At 45.5% G+C, this 27942-nt stretch overlaps 1 protein-coding gene across 3 annotated transcripts in view; it reads left to right on the top strand.

Annotated features, from left to right (window-relative positions):
- Shc (SHC-adaptor protein) overlaps positions 1–27415 on the top strand; it is a 221206-nt gene extending 193791 nt beyond the window's left edge. For all 3 annotated transcript variants that reach the window (XM_069324231.1, XM_069324230.1, XM_069324229.1), the window contains exons 8-10: positions 7514–7737; positions 11086–11196; positions 25365–27415. In XM_069324231.1, the coding sequence (XP_069180332.1) occupies positions 7514–7737; positions 11086–11196; positions 25365–25496 (467 nt within the window). In that variant the 3' untranslated portion in view covers positions 25497–27415. The remainder of the gene's footprint in view (positions 1–7513; positions 7738–11085; positions 11197–25364) is intronic.
- Positions 27416–27942: the final 527 nt, after the last annotated feature.

Genomic DNA, 27942 nt, shown 5'->3' with positions numbered 1-27942 from the left:
TATGTGAGGGTTGCTTGCTCCTCAGACCATATGTTAGTGATCTGTCTTCTATATATTTGGCTTAGCAGCTAGTCACTTAATGATTAACCTCCATAATTCCCCCACGCTAGGGGAGCCGGTCGGCCAAGTGGACAGCACGCCGGACTTGTGATCCTGTGGTCCTGGGTTCGATCCCAGGCGCCGGCGAGAAACAATGGGCAGAGTTTCTTTCACCCTATGCCCCTGTTACTTAGCAGTAAAATAGGTACCTGAGTGTTAGTCAGCTGTCACGGGCTGCTTCCTGGGGGTGGAGGCCTGGTCAAGGACCGGGCCGCAGGGACGCTAAAAAAAAGCCCGAAATCATCTCAAGATAACCTCAAGATAACGCTAGGCCTCTCCAACTCACCCACGAGTGTCAACACTTGCTGTAGGATGATATAACATATTATGTGCATTAAATTGTGCTAAAACCTATTTTATTTTCTTGTAAATATTTAAATGAATAAATTTCTAACCAAATACTGTTCTGTTCAAAAATTATGTCGTGTTATTTAAAATTTGTAACTAACTGGGGAGCTGGTCGGCCGAGCGGACAGCACGCTGGACTTGTGATCCTGTGGTCCTGGGTTCGATCCCAGGCACCGGCAAGAAACATTGGGCAGTGTTTCTTTCACCCTATGCCCCTGTTACCTAGCAGTAAAATAGGTACCTGGGTGTTAGTCAGCTGTCACGGGCTGCTTCCTGGGGGTGGAGGCCTGGTTAAGGACCGGGCCGCGGGAACACTAAAAAGCCCCAAAATCATCTCAAGATAACCTCAAGAAGCCCTCCACGTCAAAAAGAAAAAATAGGAATAAACAACAACTGCTCCACCTTTGACCCTCCCACCCTGCTGAGAACCTATCCTTCCCAACCGCCACCCACCCTTTGCTAGGGTTAACGTTAGAGTCGTGTCCATCCCTCTGGTACACAAGATATGACACGCGCCACTCTCCCAGCGGAAGCACTCTCTTCATGTCTACACCAATAAATGTAGACACCCACATGCCAATACCCACACGACATTCAAAAACCCGCCACACCCACTCCTGAGACTCGCCACACCTACAACCATATTCAGAGACTTGCCACACCCACTCCAGACACCCCCACACCCACTCCAGACACCCCCACACCCACTCCCAACACCCACACACCTACTCCAGCCTCCCTGCCTGCCTGCCTGCCTCACCAGTTTGCTGAGAAATTTCAGTAATTTCACAAACAAAATTACCTAAATAATTGTGATGGGCTGCGAGAGTTACAACAAGTGGTCTACAACGAGTGTTAGGCCGGGCGTTTCACTTGTTTATCTCTGTGGTAAAGGTTCACATTTTATATTCAGCAGCAAGTTGACCCCTGGTTTTGGAGAGTTTTTCTGTGGGGGAGCCCCGGCGGCTCCTTGGAGCTATTGGACTGATATTAGCTAATATAACACTGATAAATGTAGACACTCACATGTCGATACCCACACGACATTCAGAGACCTATTACACCCACACCTACAACCATATTCAGAGACTCACCACACCCACTCCAGACAAGCCTCTCTCATACCTGTTTCTGATTCTTGCCCAGCTTGCCGGGTTCGGGTTCCTGGTCGGTTGGTGAAAGTCCCAGTTGGTTCTGTCCCTAGTTCGGACTTGGCTGTGCCTTGGTTGGGATTCTCGGATGGCATCCAGGTCTCTTTCCCCTGCCGCGTTGCTCTGGCTGCAGTCTCATCTTCGGCTATTTTCGCAGGGGTCTGGGGTCACTCAGTGGTTGCTCGAGTGGTCGTGTGGAAGTTTGAACTTTGCTGTGATTGTTTACCTGATGGTTAGGTTTGGTTGTGGTGACTGTTCTGGTTCCTTTGGGGCCTTCCCTTCCACCTCTCGTGCGGTCGCTGGGTTCATCCCTTGGATGCTCTGCGTTGGCTGCTATGTTACTGTTTTCCTCTTTGGGCTTTTCGGGGTTTGATGCCTTAGCGCCTTCTGGAGCCCTGCCTCGATGTGTTCATAGATACCTCCTTTCTAGGCTGGGGGCTTTGTGACCAGTTCTCACTAGGCCGGCCAGGAGTGATGGGCTCTGTCCTTCCATCAGGCTCACAGTATAGTGTGGGAGTTTGCAGCAGTGTGGCTTGCGCTGTGTCGGATTCGGCTCACTCGTGGGTCTGCGATCCAGCTCCATTCGGACTGCGCTCCGGGGGTTCATTGTCTACTCCGCAGGTGGTCTCTGCAGTCCATGGCTCTTTGGGGCTGGTTGCTTTGGGTGGCTCTTTGCTGAGTTCTCTGGGTTTAGCCCTCCATGCGGTTCATATCCGGACCGTATCCAACGTCCTGGCAGATAGCCTGTCACGGTGCATTTCCCTGTCCACGGAATGGATTGTTGACGCAGACTTGTTCAGTTGGCTCTGCTGGAAGTTTGGGTCCCTGGAGGTGGACCTCATCACGTTGGCATGGTTATGGCGTCTCCCCGTCTATGTGACTCCCTTGCCTGATTGCGAGGCCATCACAGTAGGTGCTTTTCGGCAGTTGTTGACCAGACTACACACTAGAAGGTAAAGGGACGACGACATTTCGGTCCGTCCTGGACCATTCTCAAGTCGAGTTTCGATTCTCAAGTCGTTTTCGGCTGTTGCTTCAGGTTCTTGCCCAGCTCTAGTCCTATTGGGGGGAGGGTTTTCCTTCTGGCCCCATGGTGGTCAGCCCAGCCTTGGATTCAAGCACTGCTGGCTCAGTGTCCGAACCCAGGGCATTTTCCGCGGCTCTGCCTCTTTCAGCAAATCGGGCCAGTGAGGTACCTTGCAGGTTCGCTCTCCTCTTCCGTGCTTCGCGTCTGGAGTTTCTGACACAGGTGTATCACCGTCTGTATGGTAACCAGGTGGCTTCTCTAGTGGTGTCCCACCTGCCAGTCGTCTTCTCAGCAGCAGTATGAAGTCTTTTGGCAGTCTTTTCGCCATTTCCTTTCCCTGCGTAGGTTGTCTTTGGTTTTGGATCGTGTTGTGTTACTTTTTCTATCTTGGCTCTTTCTGGACAGGCATCTTATGCCAAATATTGTCGCCTCGTATCGCACGGCACTGGCAGAGCCGCTCCAGTTTGCATTTAGGGTGGATGTCACTTGGGCTTTGTTTCGCAAGGTTTCTCGTGCCTCCGGCCTGTTCACGCACCGCCTGAGCCTTCCTGGTCTTTGGAACAGGTGCTCTCCTTTCTCTTTTCTCAGTTTGTGGTGGCCCCTCTAGGACTGTTTCCAGAAGGCTTTGTTTTTGTTGGCTTTGGCTTTTGGGGGTCAGGTCAGGGAGCTTCATGCTCTTCTCCAGTGCAGAGGCTTTTGCTCTTTTGGCCCGGGTGGATGTTTTCTTTGTTTGCAGCCATCTCCTTTTCTGGGGAAGAATGAGACGGTAGGCTTCCGGAGGGGTCCATGGGTTTTTGATGCTTGGTTGGTCAGGCAGGGGGTACATCATTTTTTTTTTGTCCGGTTGTGGCTTTATGCCATTACCTGTGCGCCTTGGCTTCTGTGTCTGGGAAATGCGCTGTGGTTTGAACTGGTATCTCTTGTTCCCTGTTCCAGGGCTCGGGGTTCTCAAGTCATCCACAGGGTTATCAAGTCTAGCCAGCCTTCAATCTACCCTCATACCCATGATGATTCCTTACAAGTTTCAAGTTTCTAAAGGCAGGTCTTATGTTTACCAGTCTTGCATACAGTGCTGATGTTATCCGTTTGATGTGGGCTTCAGGGGACAGGTCTGGTGTGATATCAACCCCCAGTTCTCTCTCTCATCCTGACTCTTGAAGGATTTCCTCTCCCAGCTGGTACCTTGTGTTTGGCCTCTTGCTCCCTATGCCTATCTTCATCACTTTTCACTTGCTCGAGTTAAACTCGAATAGCCATTTGTTGGACCATTCCTTCAGTCTGCCCAGGTCATCCTGTAGCCTTTTGCAGACCACCTCTGTTTTAATTTTTTGCATAATTTTAGCATCATCAGCAAACATTGAGAGGAATGAGCCTATACCATCTGGAAGATCATGCACGTTTATCAGAAACAAGATAGGGTCGATTTCAGAACCCTGTGGGAATCCGCTGGTGACATCACACCAGTCTGAGGTCTCACCCTTCACAGTAACTCTCTGCCTCCTGTTGTTTAGGTACTCACTTATCCATTTACTCCAGCTTGTTTCCTCCAACTTTTGCAGCAGTCTGCTATGGGGTACTGTATCAAACACTTTTTGACACTCCAAGAAAATACAGTCTGCCCTGGTTGATACCTGGTTGATACCTGGTTGATGGGATTTTGGGAGTTCTTCTACTCCCCAAGCCCGGCCCGAGGCCAGGCTTGACTTGTGAGAGTTTGGCCCACTAGGCTGTTGCTTGGAGCGGCCTGCAGGCCCACATACCCACCACAGCCCGGTTGGTCCGGCACTCCTTGGAGGAATAAATCTAGTTTCCTCTTGAAGATGTCCACGGTTGTTCCGGCAATATTTCTTATGCTTGCTGGGAGGACGTTGAACAACCGAGGACCTCTGATGTTTATACAGTGTTCTCTGATTGTGCCTATGGCGCCTCTGCTCTTCACTGGTTCTATTCTGCATTTTCTTCCATATCGTTCACTCCAGTATGTTGTTATTTTACTGTGTAGATTTGGTACTTGGCCCTCCAGTATCTTCCAGGTGTATATTATTTGATATCTCTCTCGTCTTCTTTCTAGTGAGTACATTTGGAGGGCTTTGAGACAATCCCAATAATTTAGGTGCTTTATTGCATTTATGCATGCTGTATTTGTTCTCTGTATTCCCTCTATTTCAGCAATCTCTCCTGCTCTGAAGGGGGAAGTGAGTACTGAGCAGTACTCAAGATGGGACAACACAAGTGACTTGAAGAGTACAACCATTGTGATGGGATCCCTGGATTTGAAAGTTCTCGTAATCCATCCTATCATTTTTCTGGCTGTCGCAATATTTGCTTGGTTATGCTCCTTAAACGTTAGGTCGTCAGACATTATTATTCTCAAATCCTTTACATGCGGTTTTCCTACTATGGGTACATTTGATTGTGTTTTGTACTCTGTATTATGTTTAAGGTCCTCATTTTTACCGTACCTGAGTACCTGGAATTTATCACTGTTAAACATCATGTTATTTTCTGATGCCCAGTCGAAAACTTTATTAATATCAGCTTGACGTTTTTCAGTGTCTTCAGCCGAGATAATTTTCATACTGATTTTTATGTCATCTGCAAAGGATGATACGAAGCTGTGACTTGTATTTTTGTGTATATCTGATATGAGAATAAGGAAAAGCAGCGGTGCAAGGACCGCTGAGGTACAGAGCTTTTAACTGCACTTGGACTAGATTTTATATGGTTGACTGTTACTCGCTGAGTCCTGTTTGACAGAAAACTGAGTATCCAGCATCCTACTTTACTGGTTATTCCCATTGACTTCATTTTGTGTGCTATCACGCCATGGTCACATTTATCGAAAGCCTTTGCGAAGTCCGTGTGTATCACATCAGCATTCTGTTTTTCTTCTAATGCCTCAGTGACTTTGTCGTAGTGCTCAAGTAGCTGTGAGAGGCACGATCTTCCCGCTCGAAATCCATGCCCGTCCTTCTCTTTCATGTTTAATGCTTGTTGCTTGGTAATAGAATTCTATTATACCTGTGAGACAACTTGCCATCCCTAACCCATGCTGGTGACGTGTTACAACAACCCTTCTCTCCAGATGTGCTACCAGCCTTTTTCTCATGCTCTTCTCCATCACTTTGCATGGTATACAAGTTAAGGACACCGGCCTGTAGTTTAAGGCCTCCTACCTATCCTCCTTTTTGTATATTGGGACTGCATTAGCTGTCTTTCAATTCTCTGGGAGGTCTCCTGTTTCTAGTGACTTGTTATTCACCATAGATAGTGGCATGCAAATTGCATCTACCCTCTCTTTTAGCATCCATGGTGAGAGTCCATCAGCCTTAGTCACCTTTAGATCGAGCAGATACCTCCTAACATCATCTCTGGTAATTTCAAAATCTTCCAAAGCTGCTTGGTTTGTAACCACCCTCCTCTTTGTTCAGGAACTTCTCCTTGCTCTATTGTGAAGACCTCCTGGAATCTCTTGTTGAGTTCTTCACACACCTCTTTGTCATTCTCTGTGTACTCATCCTCTCCCTTTTTCAGTATCATCACCTGTTCTTTCACTGTTGTTTTTCTCCAGCTGTGGCTGTATAGCAGTTTTGGTTGGGTCTTGGCTTTGTTTGCTATGTCATTTTCAAACTGCCTGTCTGCTTTTCTCCTCACACTGTGGTACCTATTTCTGGCCCTCTAGTATTTCTCTCTGCTCTCTGGTGTCGTGTTCTTTCTGTAGTTTCTCCATGCCCTTGTGCTTAGTTGCCTTGCTTCCTTACATGCCTGATTGAACCAAGGATTTCCCTTTTGCTTTTCTTTCTTTTTTTCTTTCTGGGTACGGATAAACCTGTTTTCTGCCTCCTGACACTTCTGTGTGATGTAGTCCATCTTGTCTTGTACAGACTTTCCTCTGAGCTCTGTCTCCCATGGTATTCCTAATGAAAATTTTCTATTATAGTTTCCCTGCCCTTTGGTATTGCAACCTTTTACTTTTTTATCCTTTTCTTGGATGGGTTATTCCTACTGCCATTAGCTACTCAAATGCTAGGACACTGTGGTCACTCATTCCTATCGGGGGTTCTGATTTGACTTCCCTCATGTCTAACTTGTTCAGGGTAAATATCAGATCAAATCTGGCTTGTACATAATTTCCTCTCATTCTTGTAGAGGAAATGTTGGCATAGAAAGTTTCTTGCCGCCATGTCTAATAACTTGGCTCTCCATGTTTCTGTCCCTTCATGTGGTTCTCTATTTACCCAATCTATCTTTCCATAGTTGAACTCACCCATAATCAACAGTTTAGCTTTCTTCCTACAGGCAATAGAAGCTGCTCTCTCTATGTTAATAGTTGCCATGTTGTTCCTGTCATACTCCTGTCTGGGTGTTCTGTCAATAAGTGGGGGTTATATATTACTTCTACCATTATCCTTGGTCCTCCCACTGTCATAGTGCCTGCTATGTAGTCTCTGTAATATTCATAACTTGGGTTGTTCATCTTATTGAAACTCCAGTCCTTCCTTATCAGCAGGGCCACTCCTCCTCCTCCCCTTCCTCTCTTTCCTTACTATATAGTAATCCTGCGGGAACACTGCATTTGTTATGATGCCTGAGAGTTTAGTTTCTGTGAGTGCTATTACATCTGGGCTCTCTTCTTCGTGTCCTTTCTCCAAGTATGTGTGTGATTATATATATATATATATATATATATATATATATATATATATATATATATATATATATATATATATATATATATATATATATATATATATATATATATATATATATATAAAATGTGTATGTATGTATAATTTTCAATATAAAATAATGCTGCATAAAATAAATTTATGCATTATGTAGATTACAGTACAGGAGTGTGTATTATTAACCAGATACCTTTTCTCAGAACCTTTCAGCATGCAGTTGTCTCAGCTAAGCGGAGGAGTGGGTAGCAGTAGTGGCGCTGGTGCTATTGGTGGCGTAACAGCAGGGGCACTGGGGGTAGGTGCAGGTGGAGCAGTGGGCGGGACCACAAAACCTCTTCCTCTCAATCAGCGGCTACAGCTGCAGCGGGAACCCTGGTTCCATGGTGCTATTAGCAGAAAAGAAGCAGAACTGCTTCTTCTTCAGGTATGTTGCATTCATTGTATGTGTTGACCTAGAAGTGTTATTCATAAGATGTTATGTATACAGCACGTAGAGAACATTGCACGGGGAAAGCTCACTCTTGGGAATGAAGGGGTCAACAATTGGATACTTGGCCTCACACTGGATTCTAATTCAGCAATGATAAAGGAAACAAAAAGTGGTACAGTATTGACTATCATAAGCTTGTCAGGTTAATAGGTAATCAGGTCGGACCATGCCACATTTTTTGTTTTTCCATTATTGTCCATCGTTCATAATTAGGTATCAGTGATTTATATCTTGTTGTTTTCCATTAATACTTCTGCCATATATATATTAACATTGTGCGTCTTATCCGCTGGCAAATGTGGTAGGTAGGGTTTCCCTACAGGTTCGTTTTTGGGTGCCCTTGGATTCGTCTTTTCGGAGGTTTTCTTCCTCTCGGCTTACCCCTGCTGAGGTTCAGGATGCTCTTCTGCTGAGTTCTCAGGGTTTAGCTCTTCTTGCCATTCACATTCAGAGTGTGTCCAACATCCTGGCAGACAGCCTGTCATGCTTCATTCCTTTTCCATCGACTGGAGGGTCACTGCTGCCTCCTTCCTTTGGCTTTGTCGGACGTCCGGGCACCGGAGGTGGACCTCGTCATGTCGGCGTGGTCTCGGTGTCTCCCACTGTACGTAGCGCGAGTCCCTGACTGCGAGTCCCTCGCAGTAGACACTTTTCTGCAGGACTGGTCGAGGTGGGGGGTTCCTGTACCTATTCCCTCCGAGTTCTGGCTCGGCTGGAGTTATATCAGGGGTGAGTGGTTCTCCTGGCTCCATGGTGGCCGACCCAGCCTTAGTTTCAAGCGCTGCTTGCTCTGTATCGAAACCCAGGCATTTTTCTACGGCTATGTCTCTTCAAGCAGGCGGGCCTTGTGAGATACCTCGCAGGTTCACCTTACTGCCCTGCACAACACATCTGGTCTTTCTGATGCGTGTGTGTATCGCCATTCGTATAGTGATCAGGTGATTTCTTTGATGGTGTCCCATCTTTGGTCTATTTCTCAGTGACAGTATGAAATTTCTTGGCGGTCTTTCCGTCATTTTCGGAAATTTCGGAAAGACTTACCGTCTTTGGAAAGACGAAAGATGAAAATGACTTGATAAAATTGATAGAGAATTCCTGAGACTTAAGCTAATGTAACAAACCTGCCAAAGAAATATAAGAAAATTCACTTTCGCAAACAGAGTGGAAGACGGAATAAGTGAGAAGATGGTGGATAACAAAGCCGTCGGTAGTTTCAAAGCATTTTTATGATAGTGCTGGGAAGACAGAACATCACGAGAATAGATTCCATCCTGTAACTACACTTTGGTAATTACACTTAGGCAATTACACACACACACACACACACGTTACCAGCGATACAAAGATGCGAGAAACAACTACACGGCAGTGAGGAGAGAAGCAGAAAGAAATTTTGAAAAAGGGATTGCGGACAAATGTAAAACAGAACCAGGTCTATTCTATAAATTCATAAACAACAAATTGCAGGTAAAGGATAATATTCAGAGGTTGAAAATGGGAAATAGATTCACGGAAGATGAAAAGGAAATGTGTGAAACACTAAACGAAAAGTTCCAAAGTGTGTTTGTACAAAATGAAATCTTTAGGGAACCAGATACAATAAGAATTCCAGAGAACAACATAGAACACATAGAGGTGTCTAGAGACGAAGTGGAAAAAATGCTCAAGGAGCTCGGTAAGAACAAAGCAGCTGGCCCAGATGGCGTTTCACCATGGGTTCTGAGAGAATGTGCATCTGAGCTCAGCATTCCACTTCACCTGATCTTTCAGGCATCCCTGTGTACAGGAATCGTAGCAGACGGGTGGAAACAGGCTAACATAGTTCCAATCTACAAAAGTGGCAGCAGGGAAGACCCCCTCAATTATAGACCTGTATCATTGACAAGTGTAATAGTGAAAGTATTGGAAAAACTAATCAAAACTAAATGGGTAGAACACCTAGAGAGAAATGATATAATATCAGACAGACAGTATGGTTTTCGATCTGGAAGATCCTGTGTATCGAATTTACTCAGTTTCTATGATCGAGCCACAGAGATATTACAGGAAAGAGATGGTTGGGTTGACTGCATCTATCTGGACCTAAAAAAGGCTTTCGACAGAGTTCCACATAAGAGGTTGTTCTGGAAACTGGAAAATATTGGAGGGGTGACAGGTAAGCTTCTATCATGGATGAAAAATTTTCTGACTGATAGAAAAATGAGGGCAGTAATCAGAGGCAATGTATCGGAATGGAGAAATGTCACAAGTGGAGTACCACAGGGTTCAGTTCTTGCACCAGTGATGTTTATTGTGTACATAAATGATCTACCAGTTGGTATACAGAATTATATGAACATGTTTGCTGATGATGCTAAGATAATAGGAAGGATAAGGAATTTAGATGACTGTCATGCCCTTCAAGAAGACCTGGACAAAATAAGTATATGGAGCACCACTTGGCAAATGGAATTTAATGTTAATAAATGTCATGTTATGGAATGTGGAATAGGAGAACATAGACCCCACACAACCTATATATTATGTGAGAAATCTTTAAAGAATTCTGATAAAGAAAGAGATCTAGGAGTGGTTCTAGATAGAAAACTATCACCTGAGGACCACATAAAGAATATTGTGCAAGGAGCCTATGCTATGCTTTCTAACTTCAGAATTGCATTTAAATACATGGATGGCGATATACTAAAGAAATTGTTCATGACTTTTGTTAGGCCAAAGCTAGAATATGCAGCTGTTGTGTGGTGCCCATATCTTAAGAAGCACATCAACAAACTGGAAAAGGTGCAAAGACATGCTACTAAGTGGCTCCCAGAACTGAAGGGCAAGAGCTACGAGGAGAGGTTAGAAGCATTAAATATGCCAAAACTAGAAGACAGAAGAAAAAGAGGTGATATGATCACTACATACAAAATAGTAACAGGAATTGATAAAATCGACAGGGAAGACTTCCTGAGACCTGGAATTTCAAGAACAAGAGGTCATAGATTTAAACTAGCTAAACACAGATGCCGAAGAAATATAAGAAAATTCACCTTCGCAAATAGAGTGGTAGACGGTTGGAACAAGTTAAGTGAGAAGGTGGTGGAGGCCAAGACCGTCAGTAGTTTCAAAGCGTTATATGACAAAGAGTGCTGGGAAGACGGGACACCACGAGCGTAGCTCTCATCCTGTAACTACACTTAGGTAATTACACTTAGGTAATTACACACTCACACTGTATTTGTATTTTGATAATATTTGTTTGGCATATAATAATGTGTAATATTTTATTTCTTTGTTCAGGATGGAGACTTCCTAGTGAGAGAGTCTCAAGGGACTGTTGGCCAATACGTCTTGACTGGAATGCAGAACAATACAAAAAAACACTTGCTTTTGGTCGACCCAGAAGGAGTGGTGAGTTTTTTATGTGCAACTAATGTTAAAAAGTGCAATGTTATCAATATAACAGTATGCAATATGTCTGCATCAGCAACATATGATAGAAAATTAGACAACACAGTATGAAAGCCAAATGATAGGATTGAACCCATGTCCCTGAACAACTCTGGCACATGCACTATTTGCATTGTGCATGTGCCTGAGGAGTTCAAGAATGCATTTATTATTCGATCGTACGCCTTCAATATTTCATTTTTTCATTGTGCTCCATAAAAAATTTAGTTTATTGTGACATACAGTGAGGCTGGCATTGTATGAAACTAATGCTGAATGTAATGAAAAGCCAATTTCTGGATGAGTTCAGATGGCTCCCTGAAGTTACCATCTCCAATGTTGGTGCCAACTACTAGGTACCATCAGTCGCGGAGTTCTCTGGCCTACCGGGGAGTCAGAGCCAGAACCTGGTCCCCTCCCAGAGGTACAGGGAGCTGTGGCATTTATATATTAAGTTATTCATTTATGCCACCACCGAGGGAAACATCCAAAGAATCAGCGAGACAAAACAAACCACAGCTGGCTGCTGCTGATACCTGCAGACTCGAAAACAGCCATAGAACTACTTAAATTATGTAAACAAATAACCGAAAAAGTTATAACCCAATATCTGCTCGTTCATCTCACTCTTCCCCTCGTTTGGGGGGAAGAAGGGGTGCAGGCCACTGCTCACAGTACGCTCAACCTTCATTTTAAAAAATAATGTAAGAACCTATCTTTCTGAGGTAGGGAGGGTGTCAGTGAGCCAGTGGGGCTTACTGAAATTCCTGAGACTAAATTTCTCAAGTACTAAATTTTTCAAGGCATTAGTGTTCTCTAGAGTGGAATAATGTTGCACAATGACAGCCCCTTTTCAAAGCTGGATAAATTGTTGACCTGGAGAACGTGCAGAGATCCTTTGCTGTTAGAATCCACTCAGTAAAACATTTAAACTATTGGGACTGACTAAAATGCCTAAATTTGTATTCTCTAGAGCTCAGATGGGATATACATCATAATTTATACATGAAAAATATTAGAGGGGTTGTCCCAAACATGCACACAAGAATAACATCACATGAGACCAAAAGGCATGGCAAGATGTGCAGAATACCCCCGTTGAAAACCATAGGTGCAATAGGTACGCTAAGGGAGAACTCTCAGAGGCTCGAGACTGTTCAACACGCTTCCACTACACATAAGGGGGGGGGGTATAACTGGCTGAGCCCTCACAGTGTTCAAGTGAGAACTCAATAAACACCTCCAAAGGATACCTGATCAATCAGGCTGTGATTTGACCAGACCACACACTAGAAGGTTAAAGGATGACGATGTTTCGGTCCGTCCTGGACCATTCTCAAGTCGATTGTGACAATCATCTTGAGAATTGTCCAGGACGGACAGAAACGTCATCGTCCCTTCACCTTCTAGTGTGTGGTCTGGTCAAACTACTTCAGCCACGTTATTGTGACTCATCGCCTGCAGGCTGTGATTCATACATCAGGCTGCGAGCAGCCATGTCCAACAGCCTGGTTGACCAGACCAGCAACCGAAATCATCGCAAGGCAAGGTAAGACCCAACCAAGTCCAAAATCAGGTCTGAATCAACTGGGACTTCCGTCATGACACCAGGAACCGAACCCAGCAAACAGGGGAAGAACCAGACCCCTGGCTAGCAGACAGAAGGACTGGCTGGGACCCTAAATCAGCCAGTCGTCAAGGCAGGCCAAAAAGTCAAACACCCAAGGAACGAAGACGGACCACCATGACCCGAGCAGGGAAATGCAGAAGGTGCCAGAAGCAGGCCAAGGGAGAATTCAGTAGTAGCAAGTCTGAGGCACCACCACAATCTGGAACCAATCCCTGAATCACGGATGGAAGGGAAATGCCAAGAAACGTCCTGAAAATCTAAGGAAAACACCCATGCACTTGGCCCCAATGAAGCAAGACAGACCTCGGACAGAATGGTCTTGGGAAAGAATGCAAGGAAGAAAACAGTTCAACAACAAAAGGGCGAGAAAAAACTGGAAATGAACTGATTGAGGCATGGGAGAGAAAGCCAGCCTGGACAGACCCAAACCCCGCAAAGACGGAGACTGACCAACCCCACCGAAGGCCAGCAGAATGACCTCAAGGCCCACAACCTTGGGACCAGGCAGAGGCAAACGGAGCCAGCCGCCCTACACCTAGCCACCAACAGAGAAAGTGCTAGTGCGATCCCATAGACGCCGCCTCACAAGAACAGTGCTGACAAAGCACAGATGAGGCAGCTACAGGAGGCGCTCGCAACCTGGCCTCAGGCTTAGCAAATGGCCCACCTCAACCACAACCAGGTGCAGTCCCTGCTTGCCCATACCGCCAAACTTCGAAAAGAAGGCCTTGAATATGACTACAGAGTCCAGCGACAGAAAAATATACCAACACAACCTTCTGGAAGAGGAGTGAAGAAAAGAAGAGGTGGAAAGAAGGGTAAGGGTAAGCTGAATCCAAAGAAAGAGACAGCACAGCCAGCCAACATGCAAGCTGCACAGAGAAGAACATGTCCACCACATCCTGCAGAAGAGGAGCATACAGCATCGAAAAAGCTGGTGGCGACGCCACGGCCGAGGCCATAACCCCCTCAAAAGAACTACACCCGAGCATACCCATGACCAGTGTGAGCCAAGGAGACCCAGAAAATGCATGACAGAACCAAAGTGAAGATGGACGTGGAGGCCAACTGATGCAGACAGCAAGGAATATGTGCAAAGTAGAAGCTCTCCAACAGACTGGAGGGAGAACAAAGTAAACAGGCAAAAAACATTTCAAATATCTTCTGAAGGGGCCCAAAAGATAAGCCCCCAAAACACATGAAACACACTCACAGCCTTGCACCACTCAAGCGAGTGGGACAGTTAAAAGCACCAGGGTTCGAGAGAACTGAATACTGTACACTAACCAGGAAGACTCCAGAACCTCACAATGAACACGAGAGGGAGGGGGGGGGGAGGCCCAAATGCAAAAAAAGCCAGGACCACCGGCAAGGTATCTGGGTCACACCGGAGAGATGGGAAAATGCCCCAAGAGCCGCCCAAGAGAAAAACCCACGAGGAAAGACACCTCTGTAAGAACACCCCTGGCATACCCATACCCGGAGATGAACCCAGGGGGGGACAATAGGGAGCCACACACAAACCAACACTCACAGGAAAGAAGGGGTAAAAAAAACACCCTCTGGAACCAAAAACTCTCCACAGAAATGCCAGGAATGACGAAGAGTCAAAGGAACCACAGCCCCAGCATTGCCTCCGCCAAGCCCCGGGGCAGGGTCATCATCTACACCCACCACCAAAGGAACACCGGCAGAGGTCAGGGGAGAGTCCTCAAAGGAAGGGGCTGTCTAGGAAGAAGGTCCAGAAGCTTCGGTGGAACTGAGAGGTTCAATTGCCTCTGGGCCTGAATCATAAGAGGGAATCCCTGAAGCCACGCAATCCACAAACCCCACTCTGAGACACTCACACATCCTGAGTCCAGAAGCAGGGATGAGGAGGACCAGAAGGAGAGTGAACCATGGCCGACAGGGAGGGAAGAGGAGGTGCAGCCAGGGCCAAGTGAGAGGAGACCAACCCCCCAAGTTGGGGGGTTGGGGGGGGGGGGCATTTGGGGTCCTGTTGAAAATTAACATGGGCAGCTCTGGGGATTCCAAACAGGCACATATTCTAGACCACTCACAGAGTCAACACGAAGACAAGACACTGCTTGGAAAGGCCAAGCACCAACAAGAGGGCTCAGGCAGAGAGTAACATGGCGGGAACACACCCCACATGACCCGGAGCCGAAGGTGTCACCAATTCAACAGGCAGCATAGCAGAGACACTCGGAATGAACATCGCCCTGTGGCACAGATGACAAACAACCCTCATCTTGCAAGAAGAGAGGGCAAAATCATAGGCACCCCAGAGGCTCCCTAACCTGCAAGAGATTACCAGGGCCTGAAGGGAATAATCCAAGCAAGACACCCAGGCACTGGGATGCAATGCCAGCATTCTTAACATTTCTATTTAAATCAACCCAGCCTCTGAGACAGCTGGGAAAACCTACCTCAGAGTGCTGTAGTGCAACATGTGTGCAACCAGTGCACCCCATAGCCAAGGCACTCCAACTGGGGAAAAGACTGAAGTGATAAACCCTAGACTTGCCCCAAAGCGAAGGCCACCACAAGCGAGGTGGACCTCTAAAGGGATGCAACCTGAACACTACAGGGAAGAAAACCCTGCAGTGTAAGGGAAGCACTAGGGAGTGCCCAAGAAGGATAACCCTGAATGCATGCAGCTTTAAGTGCATTAAACTACTGGCCCACATGTACCAAAGTGCAAAAAACAGCCACAATGGCAAAACAAAAATCTAAGAAAAACACTGGTGGCAAACCCAACACCAGCTACACATCGGAGGAGAATTGACAGTGGAGCGGCCTGTGAGCAGTGGCCTGCCCCCCTCCACTCCCTGCACCTCTAGGAGGGGACCAGGTTGTCTCTGGGTCCCTGGTAGACCAGAAAACTCTGCGACTGATAGCACTTACATCGGAGATGGTAGCTTCCGGGAGCCACAAGGGATCGAACCCAGAACTTCAGGACTACGAATCCTAAGAGCTGTCCATCCAGCTGTCAGGCGCCCTTCATGGCATAGACTATTGTAGACTTAGCACATTGTGACATGAAAACATAAAGTGCACAGCTCAAAGCTTACTATAGTTTTCATTTCTTCTGTGCAGATTCTTAAGGAACACACTAACTACTACTCTCAGGGGATGGGTTTACAGTTTATTCATTAGTAATAGTAAATCTGAGGTTTAACATGGATGGACTGAGAGTTACTGACTTGGTGATTAGTGGCTAATCTGTTTAGCAACAGTTATGTGCCTGCCATGTTTCCCACCAGCATGCTGTTGATTGGCGAGATAAAGAACACACACACACACACAGTGTTCTTTTTCTCTTCTATTTCTGAAGAAGTTACAATGGCAAGACAGGGAAACTAAGGCCCCCGTGCTTGGAACTTGGTGTTGTCTTCACTCAAAATTATCTTTAGTTTGAATTTTTAAGTGATTACTTTGATGTTTAACCACTGCACTGCACAGAGTGACCTAAGGCACCCAATCGGGGGTGCACAGAGCACCATATGGCATTTTTAGGTATAGGGAGCTATTCAAAACTACCACGACTACACAACGAGGCTCATATCCTATGCCTCAGGACTCCATTAAACAGATGCCATCTTGAGAAAAAAATGGTTAGCATCTGTACTGGCTGTGAGAGCCTCAGTACTGAGAGAGTGACCAAGGCTGATGCATGCAGGAGCAGCTCACAGCATTGCTGTGCAGCTATGGGCCACAGCACCACTTAGTAACTCATAAAATTAGTAGCTATAATGTTTTGCATTTATAGTGTCTTAGATTTTATATTTTTTTCAGGGATATTCCTGTGCGAGCCCTAAGCCTCTGGCTGGCTCACTAAGTGTCATAGATGATCCTGACTATGATAAAGATTATGTACAACGTTAAAAAATCAGTGAATAAAATATTTGTTATGATATTCACAGCATGAGGTAGAGAGAGAGATAGCACCTAGCCATTGTTTCCTGCATCTACTCATCATAAAATCCCCATGGCGGAGTGGTAAAGTACTCGCCCGACGCTTCTCGAGCGCTCTGGCCTGGGTTTGTATCCTGGGCAGGGAGGAGTGACTGGGTGCCAATCCTTAACTGTAGCCTCTGTTCACATAAGAGTGAATGGGTACCTGGTTGTTAAACGATTTGGCGGGTCGAATTCCGGGGAAGAAATTAGGATTAAGAACTTGCCTGAAATCCTATGGGTGCTAGTGGCTTTACAAGAATGTAAGATCTCTTGTATATATAAATAAAAAAATAGAGACCATGTTCCTTCACAATATAACCTTGTGGAAGTGGATTCATATTCTGGATTTTTTATGATAGGACTGTGGTAATAACAACAGTTTTGTAGCTGGTCAGTGTAGAATATTGGAGGCATTGTCTTGCATCATGACTGGTGGTGTCATCTGCTCGTATCATGTGGCTCCATGCTGTGTTTTGATTTCATCACTATGCCTACAGAACTGCTTATTAGTTTGTTATGGTGCATATAAATGTTGATAGTGACATATAATGTGCGTATATAGCATAATAACAGCAAGAACACTGTTTGGTTGATCTAAGAATATAATGTACATGTGTCGCAATATATGAGCCCAATATTTTTTAAGAATAGTGATGTTCCACACATTTGACTATATAAATTCCACAAATTACACACTATTCAATAATATTACTGCAAAAAAATAGTTATAAAAACATTCACAGACACTGAAATAATTATATAAAAATGTTTTTGGGGCAGCCCCTGCCACACTCGGCTGTTGGCCATAGGCTAACTTTGAATTCTTGTCCTGTGTATATAAACTCTCATCACACGATCTTTGTGGTTCATTATGGTGCACAAAAATGTAGTTATATATAATGTTGTACAGTATAAAGTGTAATAACAGCAAAAACACTGTTTGATTGATCTTAGAATATAATATATGTGTCACCATGCTCCATAATTTTGAGTATAGCAATATTCCACATAATTTAATTAATTTAACACTTTCGCGCTCTTATGGCGCTTTAGCGCGTTACCAGTTTTTCTCCCGAGTCCAAGCATTGAACTCAAAAATGACACCAACAAAAAAATATTTGTATAAAAGTCATTTTTTATCCGATCGACTTTGGGATAGTTTCAAAATGAGCGCCTTTAAATTGCGCACATTTTGATACCATAATGAAAGATGTAACGTGAAACTTGATGTCAAAACACTTGAAAGATTATAAATACGTTTTTGGGCCAAATTTTAAAATATTTGTTAAAATTTTATTTATTGTGCTAATATTATGGGACTAGTTTTAAAATGCACGCCTTTTGATTGCGAACAATTTGATACCAAAATGAAAGATGTAACATGAACATTTATGTCAGAACACTGGAAAGATATAAAGTATTTTGTGATGATGAGCGTCCAAACTTAAAATATTTGTTAAAATTCTAGTTATTGCTCTATTATTATTAGACTAGTTTTAAAATATGCGCCTTTCTGGGGGGAGCCCCGTCGGCTCCCCAGAGCTAAACCAGGCTGATATGCTAATGTCAGACTTTGACATCAGTCATGTGTATGGAGTTCTAGAGCCTACCGGGGGCCACGGCCAGAACCTGGCCCCCTCAGAGAGGCAAGGGGAGCAATGGCCTATAGAAACCCCCGTGTGGTTGGAAGCATTCTATGTCTGCCATCGACCGGGTCAAGCATCCAAAAAAGTAAGCATTCCAAAACAAATCCCTATTCTGGTTAAAATTGCTACCAAAAGCCAAACTAGTGGATAGAACTCCCCAACAGAAAACAAGCAAACTAGTATGACGTCACACGTCACTGCACCGCTGTCAGCACAGCTCCTCCCCAGGAGGGGAAGGGGGAGCCCCAGACCTCTCACACCGGCTATTCACCCATCAGTTCTGAGACTGGATGTCAAAACACACGAAAAAAAATACGCCGACCGGAGGGAGGGAGGGTTGCCGGGGAGCCTCCTGGTCTCACCCAGAAAATGGCATTTCATTACATTCAACGCTGGGTTTCTGGGGGGAGCCCTGTCGGCTCCACGGAGCCAACTACCCACAGAGGAAGGTGAAAGGGACGGAACCGGGAGGCGGTCACCACGCATCCCTAATCGGAAGCGAGACAACCGGCAGCAAACGCCAACCCAAGGCGACACAGCCCCGAAAGGGCCCGGGAATAACACGAGACAACGAGCACCTAGGCCCCCCGTACGAACACCAAAAGATCTGCGCCCGAATGACAGCAAGGATACGGCAGCAAGAGCAGCGAAGCCACGAACACCACGGGCATGGGGAAAAAACCCAGGCAGGCTAGCGGCAATAACACGGCGGACAACCCGGGGACACCTTCATCTGCATATTCTAGCCAAAGCTAGAATAAGCAGCAGTTGTGTGGTGCCCATATCTTAAGAAGCACATCAACAAACTGGAAAAGGTGCAAAGACACGCTACTAAGTGGCTCCCAGAACTGAAGGGCAAGAGCTACGAGGAGAGGTTAGAGGCATTAAATATGCCAAAACTAGAAGACAGAAGAAAAAGAGGTGATATGATCACTACATACAAAATAGTAACAGGAATTGATAAAATCGATAGGGAAGATTTCCTGAGACCTGGAACTTTAAGAACAAGAGGTCATAGATACAAACTAGCTAAACACAGATGCCAAAGAAATATAAGAAAATTCACTTCCTCAAACAGTGGTAGACGGTTGGAACAAGTTAGGTGAGAAGGTGGTGAAGGCCAAAATCATCAGTAGTTTCAAAGCGTTATATGACAGAGTGCTGGGAAGACTAGACACCACGAGCGTAGCTCTCATCCTGTAACTATACTTGGGTAAATACCCGCGAACAGGGAAGAACAGAACCGGATCAACTCAAAGCGCGCTCCAGACATAGAGGCCGCAGCACACAAATAACAGCGGAGGGCCGCCGCTGAATAACAAAATATGACGCACCCCCGGCCCGACCAACCAAGCACCAACAAACCAAGGACCCCTCCGGAACGCAGCAGCCCCATCCCGTGCCAGAAAAGATGGCACCAAGACATTGAACCATGAAAAACCCAAAGAGGAAATCGGCGATGTAGCAGCCGACACAAGGCCCCCGGGGGTCGAACAAAACAATTGCGAGAGAGGTGGAAGGGACGTCTCCGAAGGAACCAGAACAGCCGATGAAGCCAAACCTGACCCGGTGGGTAGACCATCATCGCAAAGTTCAGGCTCCCGTACAGACCCTTGAGCAACCTCCGCATGACCCGGGAAGCCCCCCGTAACAAGTACATATGGGACCACAGTTGAAGGAGAGACTCTGGAGGGAGAAACAAGGAAGCGGTCCAAGAATCCCACACAAGACCCAGCCGAGTCTGAACCTGGGAGGGGGACCAGATGGGACTTTCGCCAGTTCACCAGGAACCCAAACCCAGCAAGCTGGGAAAGCACCAAATTCCTTGCGAGCAGACACGGGGACTGACTGGGAGCCCAGACCAGCCAGTCATCGAGATAGGCCAACACCTGAACACCTAAAAGACGGAGACGGCCACCACGACCTGAGTGAGGCATGTGAACATGCGAGGCGCCAGGTTCAACCCGAATGGGAGACAACGAAAGCGATAACCTAGATGCCCCACAACAAACCCGAGCCAGTCCCTGAACCCGGATAAATCGGGACGTGCCAATACGCGTCCTTGAGGTCCAGAGACACCATCCAAGAGCCCGGCTCTAACAGAAGCTGAACCTGGGACAGAGTTGGCATCTGAAAGGAGGGGCAAGAAACCCAGGGGTGCAGACAGAGCAAGCCCTGAATGAACTGCAGGTCCACACAGTCCCGTTTCGGTACCGGAAACAGGCTGGAAACCCACCTGAGAGATGGCCTAGTTTCAACCACTCCCAAGCGCACCCACTCCGAGATGACCCAACAGAGAGCAGGAGAGGCCAGCCTCGAACCCCCCAGAGGAGGAGGGGCCACCCAATGCCACCGCAGGCCATGGGAAACGACCCGAAAAGCCCACAAATCGTGAGACCAGGAGTGACTGAACAGAGCAAGACTACCTTCCCCCCCATCTCCCTGTCAATGGGGCAAAAAGCGAAAGGGCCGACGCCCCTTACGAGAACCCAACCTGCGCACAGAGCGATCACCTCGCCGACCAGGCGCAGATAGAACCGAAGGCAGCGCCAGCTCCGAACCTGGCATTTGTAGCCTACCCCGACGGACAGAACCCTGAGCCCTGGCACGACCCTTTCGGGAGGAATCCCGAAAGGGATTCTCTCCCCCTCCCCCGGGATCCCGGAGAACCAACAAGTCGGACATTGGACGACAGCTGGAAGAAGCCACCTGCAAATACGACTCAACCGCAGAGTCTGCAAACAGCAAGGGACAAAAGGGCGAAGAAAACCTAAGAGCAAGGGCTCAAGCAGATTCAAAGGAGGCGAGCACAACCTGCCGACACGCAAGATGCACAGCGAAAAACCGCGACACCGCATCCCGCAAGATCGGCGCAAATAGCTTCAGCAGCACAGACGAAGCACGAGCAACTGAGACCAAGGTACTAGACCCAAGAACGACCCCAAGCATTTCAACATCCTCCATAAGCCAATCCGAAGATAGCTCCAGGAGGAAAAAGAAACGCAAGACCGAAGCCAACAAGACACAAGCACCCAAGTCCTCAGCACAAGCGCAGTAGACAGGGAGGGAACTTGCACGTGAAGCTGAATTGCACCCACATCCCGCAGAAGGGGCAGGGGCGAACAAGCAAACATTAACCCCTGCACTGCGCAAAGCGCCTTTAGGCGCTCTGAGAGTTGTGCTATTTTTTTTTTTAATTAGGCTATATTTTAATGTTTTTTAATGTTTTCATTACTCTGTGTTTTTAAATGAAAATAGTAGAGTTTGGAAGCATTTTGACATTAAATTTACCTGAATATTTATGTAAACAACTAGAATATGTCCTTGACAATTGCCCCAAGAAGTTTTTGCCGAAACCAGGTGCGCAGTGCAGGGGTTAAGGTGCTCAAAATCGCACCCCCAGGTAAACCTGGACCACCATCAACGCCTTGTGCCACTCAAGCGTGCAGGTACAACAGAAAGCATTCCAAGCATCCAACGACAACAACGGGCAGTCCGCAAGCCAGGATGGCTCTGGAACCTCATAACGAACTCAGTATGGAAACGAAGACCCAAACCTGAAGGAAGACAGATCTATTATAGAGGCATAATCAGAGTCGTGCAGGAGGTAAGCTGCAAAGGCCGCCTGCACCTCGGTAGGCAAGACGCGGGAAGCCGAAAACCTCTGGAATTACGGAACTGAAGAACCCGCAGGGATACAGAACCGAACCCCGGGGAGGAGCCGAACCCAAATCCAATTCGTACGCAGTGGGGGGAAAAGAAAACCCCACTCCTTGTAACAGAAAGCCCTACTCTGAGGGTTGGAAAACTCAGGCAGGGTCCAACAGGGCTCAAGGCCCCCATGTCAGCTCCTCCCCAACCCTGGGAACCTCCACATCAGGCCCTGGGGGCGAGACATCCTCCAAAGCCTCACAAGAAATAGACGGGGGCGGCCGGAAAAACAGGAAGAAAGGGGGCCCACTGGTCAGACCCCGGAGCCACGACTGGAGGAATGAACTCGAATTCCTCCGTCACCACCCCAGAAGGGGCAACCCCAGAAACTGCCAGTCTCAGAAACTCTAGACTCAGAGCAGTTTGGTCTGCCAGAACCAAAACTGAACCTCCGGGATGTATCCACTCACAGGGAGCCAAGCAGGGGGGTACCACCAAACACCGGAGGTCAAGACTAATATAACTGAGGGCAAGGGACACAAGGCAGACCCCCCCCCCCACTAGGCAGAAACAAAAAGAAAAGAAAAACCTCGCAAGAGGGTAACGTACCCAAGAGGAACAGAGACGACTGCTGAAAGAGGTGAAAACTAGCTGCGCAGTATCCTGAGCTCCACCAGTGCATAAACTACCACTTACCCCTAGGTAAACAAGGGCCGAAAAAAAAATACACTCGGGGCAGTCAATCACCGAGCAGCAAAAGACCAACAGAGGTAGACCCCAAGGTGATTTGTGGAAGATAACCCCAAGCCCCAAGGGTGATACTTACAGGGCACTCAGGGAAGGGAACCCTAAGCACATGCAGCCCGAGTACCTGTGAATATTACACCCAGCTCGCATGCCACCATAAGAACAGTACTGAACCCAAGGTCACAGCACAACACAGAGATAATCTGGAGCTGGAGCCACATGACCATGCCACAATCACAGCAGCCAAAAACTGGAGGGTCGATCGCTGGTGCGGTGGGTCTGGGGTTTCCCCTTCCCCCTCCCAGGGATGGGAGGGGAGGGGAGGGGAGGGGAGCTGCGCAGACATGTGGAGTGGCTTGTGTGACGTCATGCTTGTTTGCTCGTTTTCGTTTGGCAAGTTCTGTCCACTTATCTATTTTAGTCGTTTTAACCAGAATAGGGGTTTGTTTTGAGGCGATTACCTTGCTGGGTGCCTGGCCCGGTCGATGGCAGACATAGAATGCTCCAAATCTCATGTGCATTTCTATAGGCCATTGCTCGTCGTGCCTCTCTGAGGGGAAAAGGTTCTGGCTCGTGGTCCCCGGTAGGCCTAAAACTCCATTCACACTGACTGATGCCAAGGTCTAATGATATACATATCAGCCTGGATAGCTCTGGGGAGCCAAAGGGGCTCCCCCCAGAAAACAGAGAAGCGAATGAAAAACATTGAAATAATTATGACAAATGATATTCACGGCAACTGCTGCCCCACGGGGTGGCTGGGTCGAGCATGTTCGGGCACCTACTCACTAAGCACCCATAAATTGCTCAACTTCTCAGCTCCATCAAAGCTAAAGTATGTCACATACAATATTTTATTTTAGTTTGCTGTGATCAAAGTCCACATGTTAACAATATAAGATGATAAAATAATATTTTTTTTTAAATAATTTTCTTTTGGCGTACCACAGGGGTGTCATATTATAATGTGGCGCAGTGCAGTGGTTAAGAATATATATATTTCTGGGGGGAGCCCCGTCGGCTCCCCGGAGCTTTACCGGCTGATATGCTAATGTCAGACTTTGGCATCAGTTATGTGTATGGAGTTCTAGGGCCTACCGGGGACCACGGCCAGAACCTGGCCCCCTCAGAGAGGCAAGGGGAGCAATGGCCTATAGAAACCCCCGTGTGGTTGGAAGCATTCTATGTCTGCCATCGACCGGGTCAAGCATCCAGAAAGGTAAGCATTCCAAAATTAACCCCTATTCTGGTGAAAATTGCTACCTAAAGCCGAACTAGTGGATAGAACTCTTCAACAGAAAACAAGGAAACTAGTATGACGTCATACGTTTCACCGCGCCGCTGTCTGTGCAGCTCCCCCCTCCCCGGGAGGGGGAAGGGGGAGCCCCAGACCTCCCACGCCGGCTATCCACCCATCAGTTCTTCGGCTGATGCTATGGGCAACGGTTATGTGCTCCGGCTCCAGTGGTTGTTTCAGCACTGTACCTAGAGTGTGGTGTCTGTTTTCTAGGTGGTGCGTGAGCCGGGAGTGATTCTCCAGTACTCGGGCTGCATGCGCCTAGGGTTCCCTTCCCTAGGTGCCCTGTAAGTACTGCCCTTGGGGCTTGGGGCCCCCTTCCACAAGTTCCTTGGGTCCTGCCCCTGCTTGGCCGTTTACTGCTTGGTTTTCGGCCGCTCTTTGTGTGCTCGGGTGTTCTGTCTCAATTGTTCGCCTTAGAGTAAGGGGCAATTTTTGCACTGGTGGGGCGCAGGGTACTGTGCAGCTTGTCTTTACCAATCACAGCGGCCGGCTCTGTTCCGCTTGGGTACGCTGTCCTCTTGCAGGGTTTTCTTTTTCTTTTTGTTTATCTATCTGGTGGGGGTCTTTTCTGTTGAAGAGTTCTATCCACTAGTTCGGCTTTAGGTAGCAATTTTCACCAGAATAGGGGTTTGTTTTGGAATGCTTACCTTTCTGGATGCTTGACTCGGTCGATGGCAGACATAGAATGCTTCCAACCACACGGGGGTTTCTATAGGCCATTGCTCCCCTTGCCTCTCTGAGGGGGCCAGGTTCTGGCCGTGGTCCCCGGTAGGCCCTAGAACTCCATACACATAACTGATGCCAAAGTCTGACATTAGCATATCAGCCGGTAAAGCTCTGGGGAGCCGACGGGTCTCACCCAGAAAATGGCGTTTCATTACATTCAACGCTGGTCTTTTATTTTATGTTATGTTATTTTAAATACAGTAGTTGCAAAAAAAAGTCAGGTCATTTTATTACTTAAAATTATCTAATCACCTGTGTAAGTGATTACAGTACTTTGTACCTGAATTGTACCTGGACGGGGTTCTGGGAGTTCTTCTACTCCCCAAACCCACCCGGGGCCAGGCTTGGCTTGCGAGCATGATCCAACTGGCTGTTGCTTGGAGCGGCCTGCAGGCCCACATATCCACCACAGGCCAGTTGGTCCGGCACTTCTTGAAATTAGGTACTTTATTTTGTATTCCTCTTTCAGGTTCGGACAAAATCGCGCACATTCGACAGTGTGAGTCACCTTATTATCTACCATCGTGATAATGAACTCCCAATTGTGTCGGCTGAATCAGCACTTGTGCTCCGCAACCCAGTGCTAAGACGCACACGCTAATAGTGTTCAAGAAGCAACTTTACACTCGTGTGGGTTGATGGAAGACAATATAATAAGCCTCACTAGCTGTAATGTTAGCGTCCAGTGTCAGAAAACTGCACAAGTGAACCTTAAAAGGCCTGTGTGGTGTACAATTACCATATTGTAACCACATTGAAAGTTTTGTTGGTTGACTATCTATGAGGCTTGAATTTATTTCATGTATTGTACGTACAAGTATCATAACTTACATTTTTTCCAATTAAAGCAATGTTTTAAGTCTTCATCTTTATATAATCTCCATAAATGAGTTATTAATGTTGTAAAAGTGGAGGATCATGGTAATTGTTTCTTACTAATGGGAACTTGAAATACTATGCTTTATTGGGGATATCTAGGGAAGGGTCTCGGTACTACAGGGTTTTGAAAGAGAATTTTTAGCTGATGTTAACGTAGCTCGACACAGTGTAGTGCATGTAATTCACAACAGTTGCAGAGCCTTGACGGATAAAGCTAAAAATAAATTTAAATCCACTAAACTGTTTTCCAGATTTGAGTAGGATGGTAACCATAAGCATGAAGGGTTAGCCTAGTCTGTAGTCTTCATGTTATGGAACACCCTGGCTCTGCATACTACATAAAAAAAAATGCCCTATTACAATTAGTTTGTTTCCAGTTGGAGTCCAGAGGACTGCAAGTGGACCTATGGTGTACTAACAATTAAAGCTTGCTTAAAGGTACTTGGATTGCCCATTTAATACAAACATTTCAATTTTCCATTGGTTGCTGCACCATAGGTAGAGCATTGTCAACCTGGGCAGTGGAAAGAGAGAGCTAAGCCATACTTTTATGATTTATTAATTTATTGCTTTGTATTTTTTGTTTGCTATATGGCAAATATATTTAACATTTATATAATCATAGAAATGTGTATTTCTTTATTTAATGAACCAAATGATATTACAGCATTATGGTTAGATTTTGTTGATAGGTAAATTTTTATAATGATTTCTAAATTAGTATACTGGTAGGAACATTTTACATTTAATTTATTTTTGGTTACCTAGTTTCTGGTTTTATTTTTAACATATTTCTTTTTTATGTCTCATTCATTGATAAGTACTGTATATTATAAATTAATCTTGTTTTAGGTGCTTATGACTGTACTGAGGTTAATTGTTTTTAATTTTGTTAGTACACTCGTACAGTTTTAGTGTCTAGGAAGAGAATAGTTCTATTTATTTATATATATTAAACTGTAATTAGGTTACTGTAATGGTTACTGCAGTGGTTAATGCCTTTGATGGTGAGAAGCAAAACAGTCAGGAGTCGAGGAGGATACAAGATAAGCTCCAGGGGTCTGATTCACGAAGCAGTTATGCAAACACTTATGAACCCGTACATCGTTTCTCAATCTTTAGCGGATTTGTTTAGTTATTAAACAGTTAATGAGCTCCAAAGCACCAGGAGGCTGTTTATAACAATAACGACAGTTGATCGGGAAGTTTTGATACATGTAAACTGTTTGACAGCTTTGGTTACATATATTAAAGATTGAAGAAAGATGTACACGTTCGTAAGTACTTGCATAACTGCTTCTGGCCCCAGGTACTCCATACATTACGGTAGTGTATCTAAGATCATCTAATTTTTTTAAGTTTAGGTACAGTGTAGCATCAAAGGGAGACTTTAATGGCTCCATACCTTTCATGATAAATATTGATTGACTGCTGTGAAATTTTGTACTATTGATATTGTATTGAAATTTATGTTAATAAGAACATAGTGGCACCTTGTACAAAAAGAATGCTCACAATTGGGACAATTTAAAAACAGTAAATTAATATTTGTTACAGTTTGAATTCTCATATACATGTCAAGTTGTTCCCTTAATAAATAAATAAAATTTTATATATATATATATATATATATATATATATATATATATATATATATATATATATATATATATATATATATATATATATATATATATATATATATATATATAATATGTATGTATAATATGTGTCTTGTACCTAGTAGTCAGAATGCTCTTCTCGGCCTACTATGCAAGGCCCAATTTGCCTAATAGGCCGAGTGAGTTCCTTTGTTTTCAATAAATTGTTTCCTATTGGTTTATTTTAAATATTATTATATTATATTAAGAACATACATTATTGATTTAGTTATGTTAGTTTAGGTTAAAATAGGTTAGGTAGAGTTGGTTAGGTTCAGTCATATATCTACATTAGTTTTAACTAAAATTAAAAAAAAATTAGCTCATACATAATGAAATGAATAGCTTTATCATTTCATAAGAAAAAAAATGAAAAATATTGAAATTCTGGAAAACTTGGCTTATTAGGCAAATCAGGCCTTGCACAGTAGGCCAAGAACTGCATTCTGGCTACTAGGTACAACATACATATATATATATATATATATATATATATATATATATATA

The sequence above is a fragment of the Procambarus clarkii genome, chromosome 14 (assembly GCF_040958095.1).
Source record: "Procambarus clarkii isolate CNS0578487 chromosome 14, FALCON_Pclarkii_2.0, whole genome shotgun sequence".
Classification (NCBI taxonomy): Eukaryota; Metazoa; Arthropoda; class Malacostraca; order Decapoda; family Cambaridae; genus Procambarus; species Procambarus clarkii.
The sequence above is the reverse complement of the archived record's forward strand: the minus strand, read 5'-3'. Positions and strand labels throughout refer to the sequence as shown.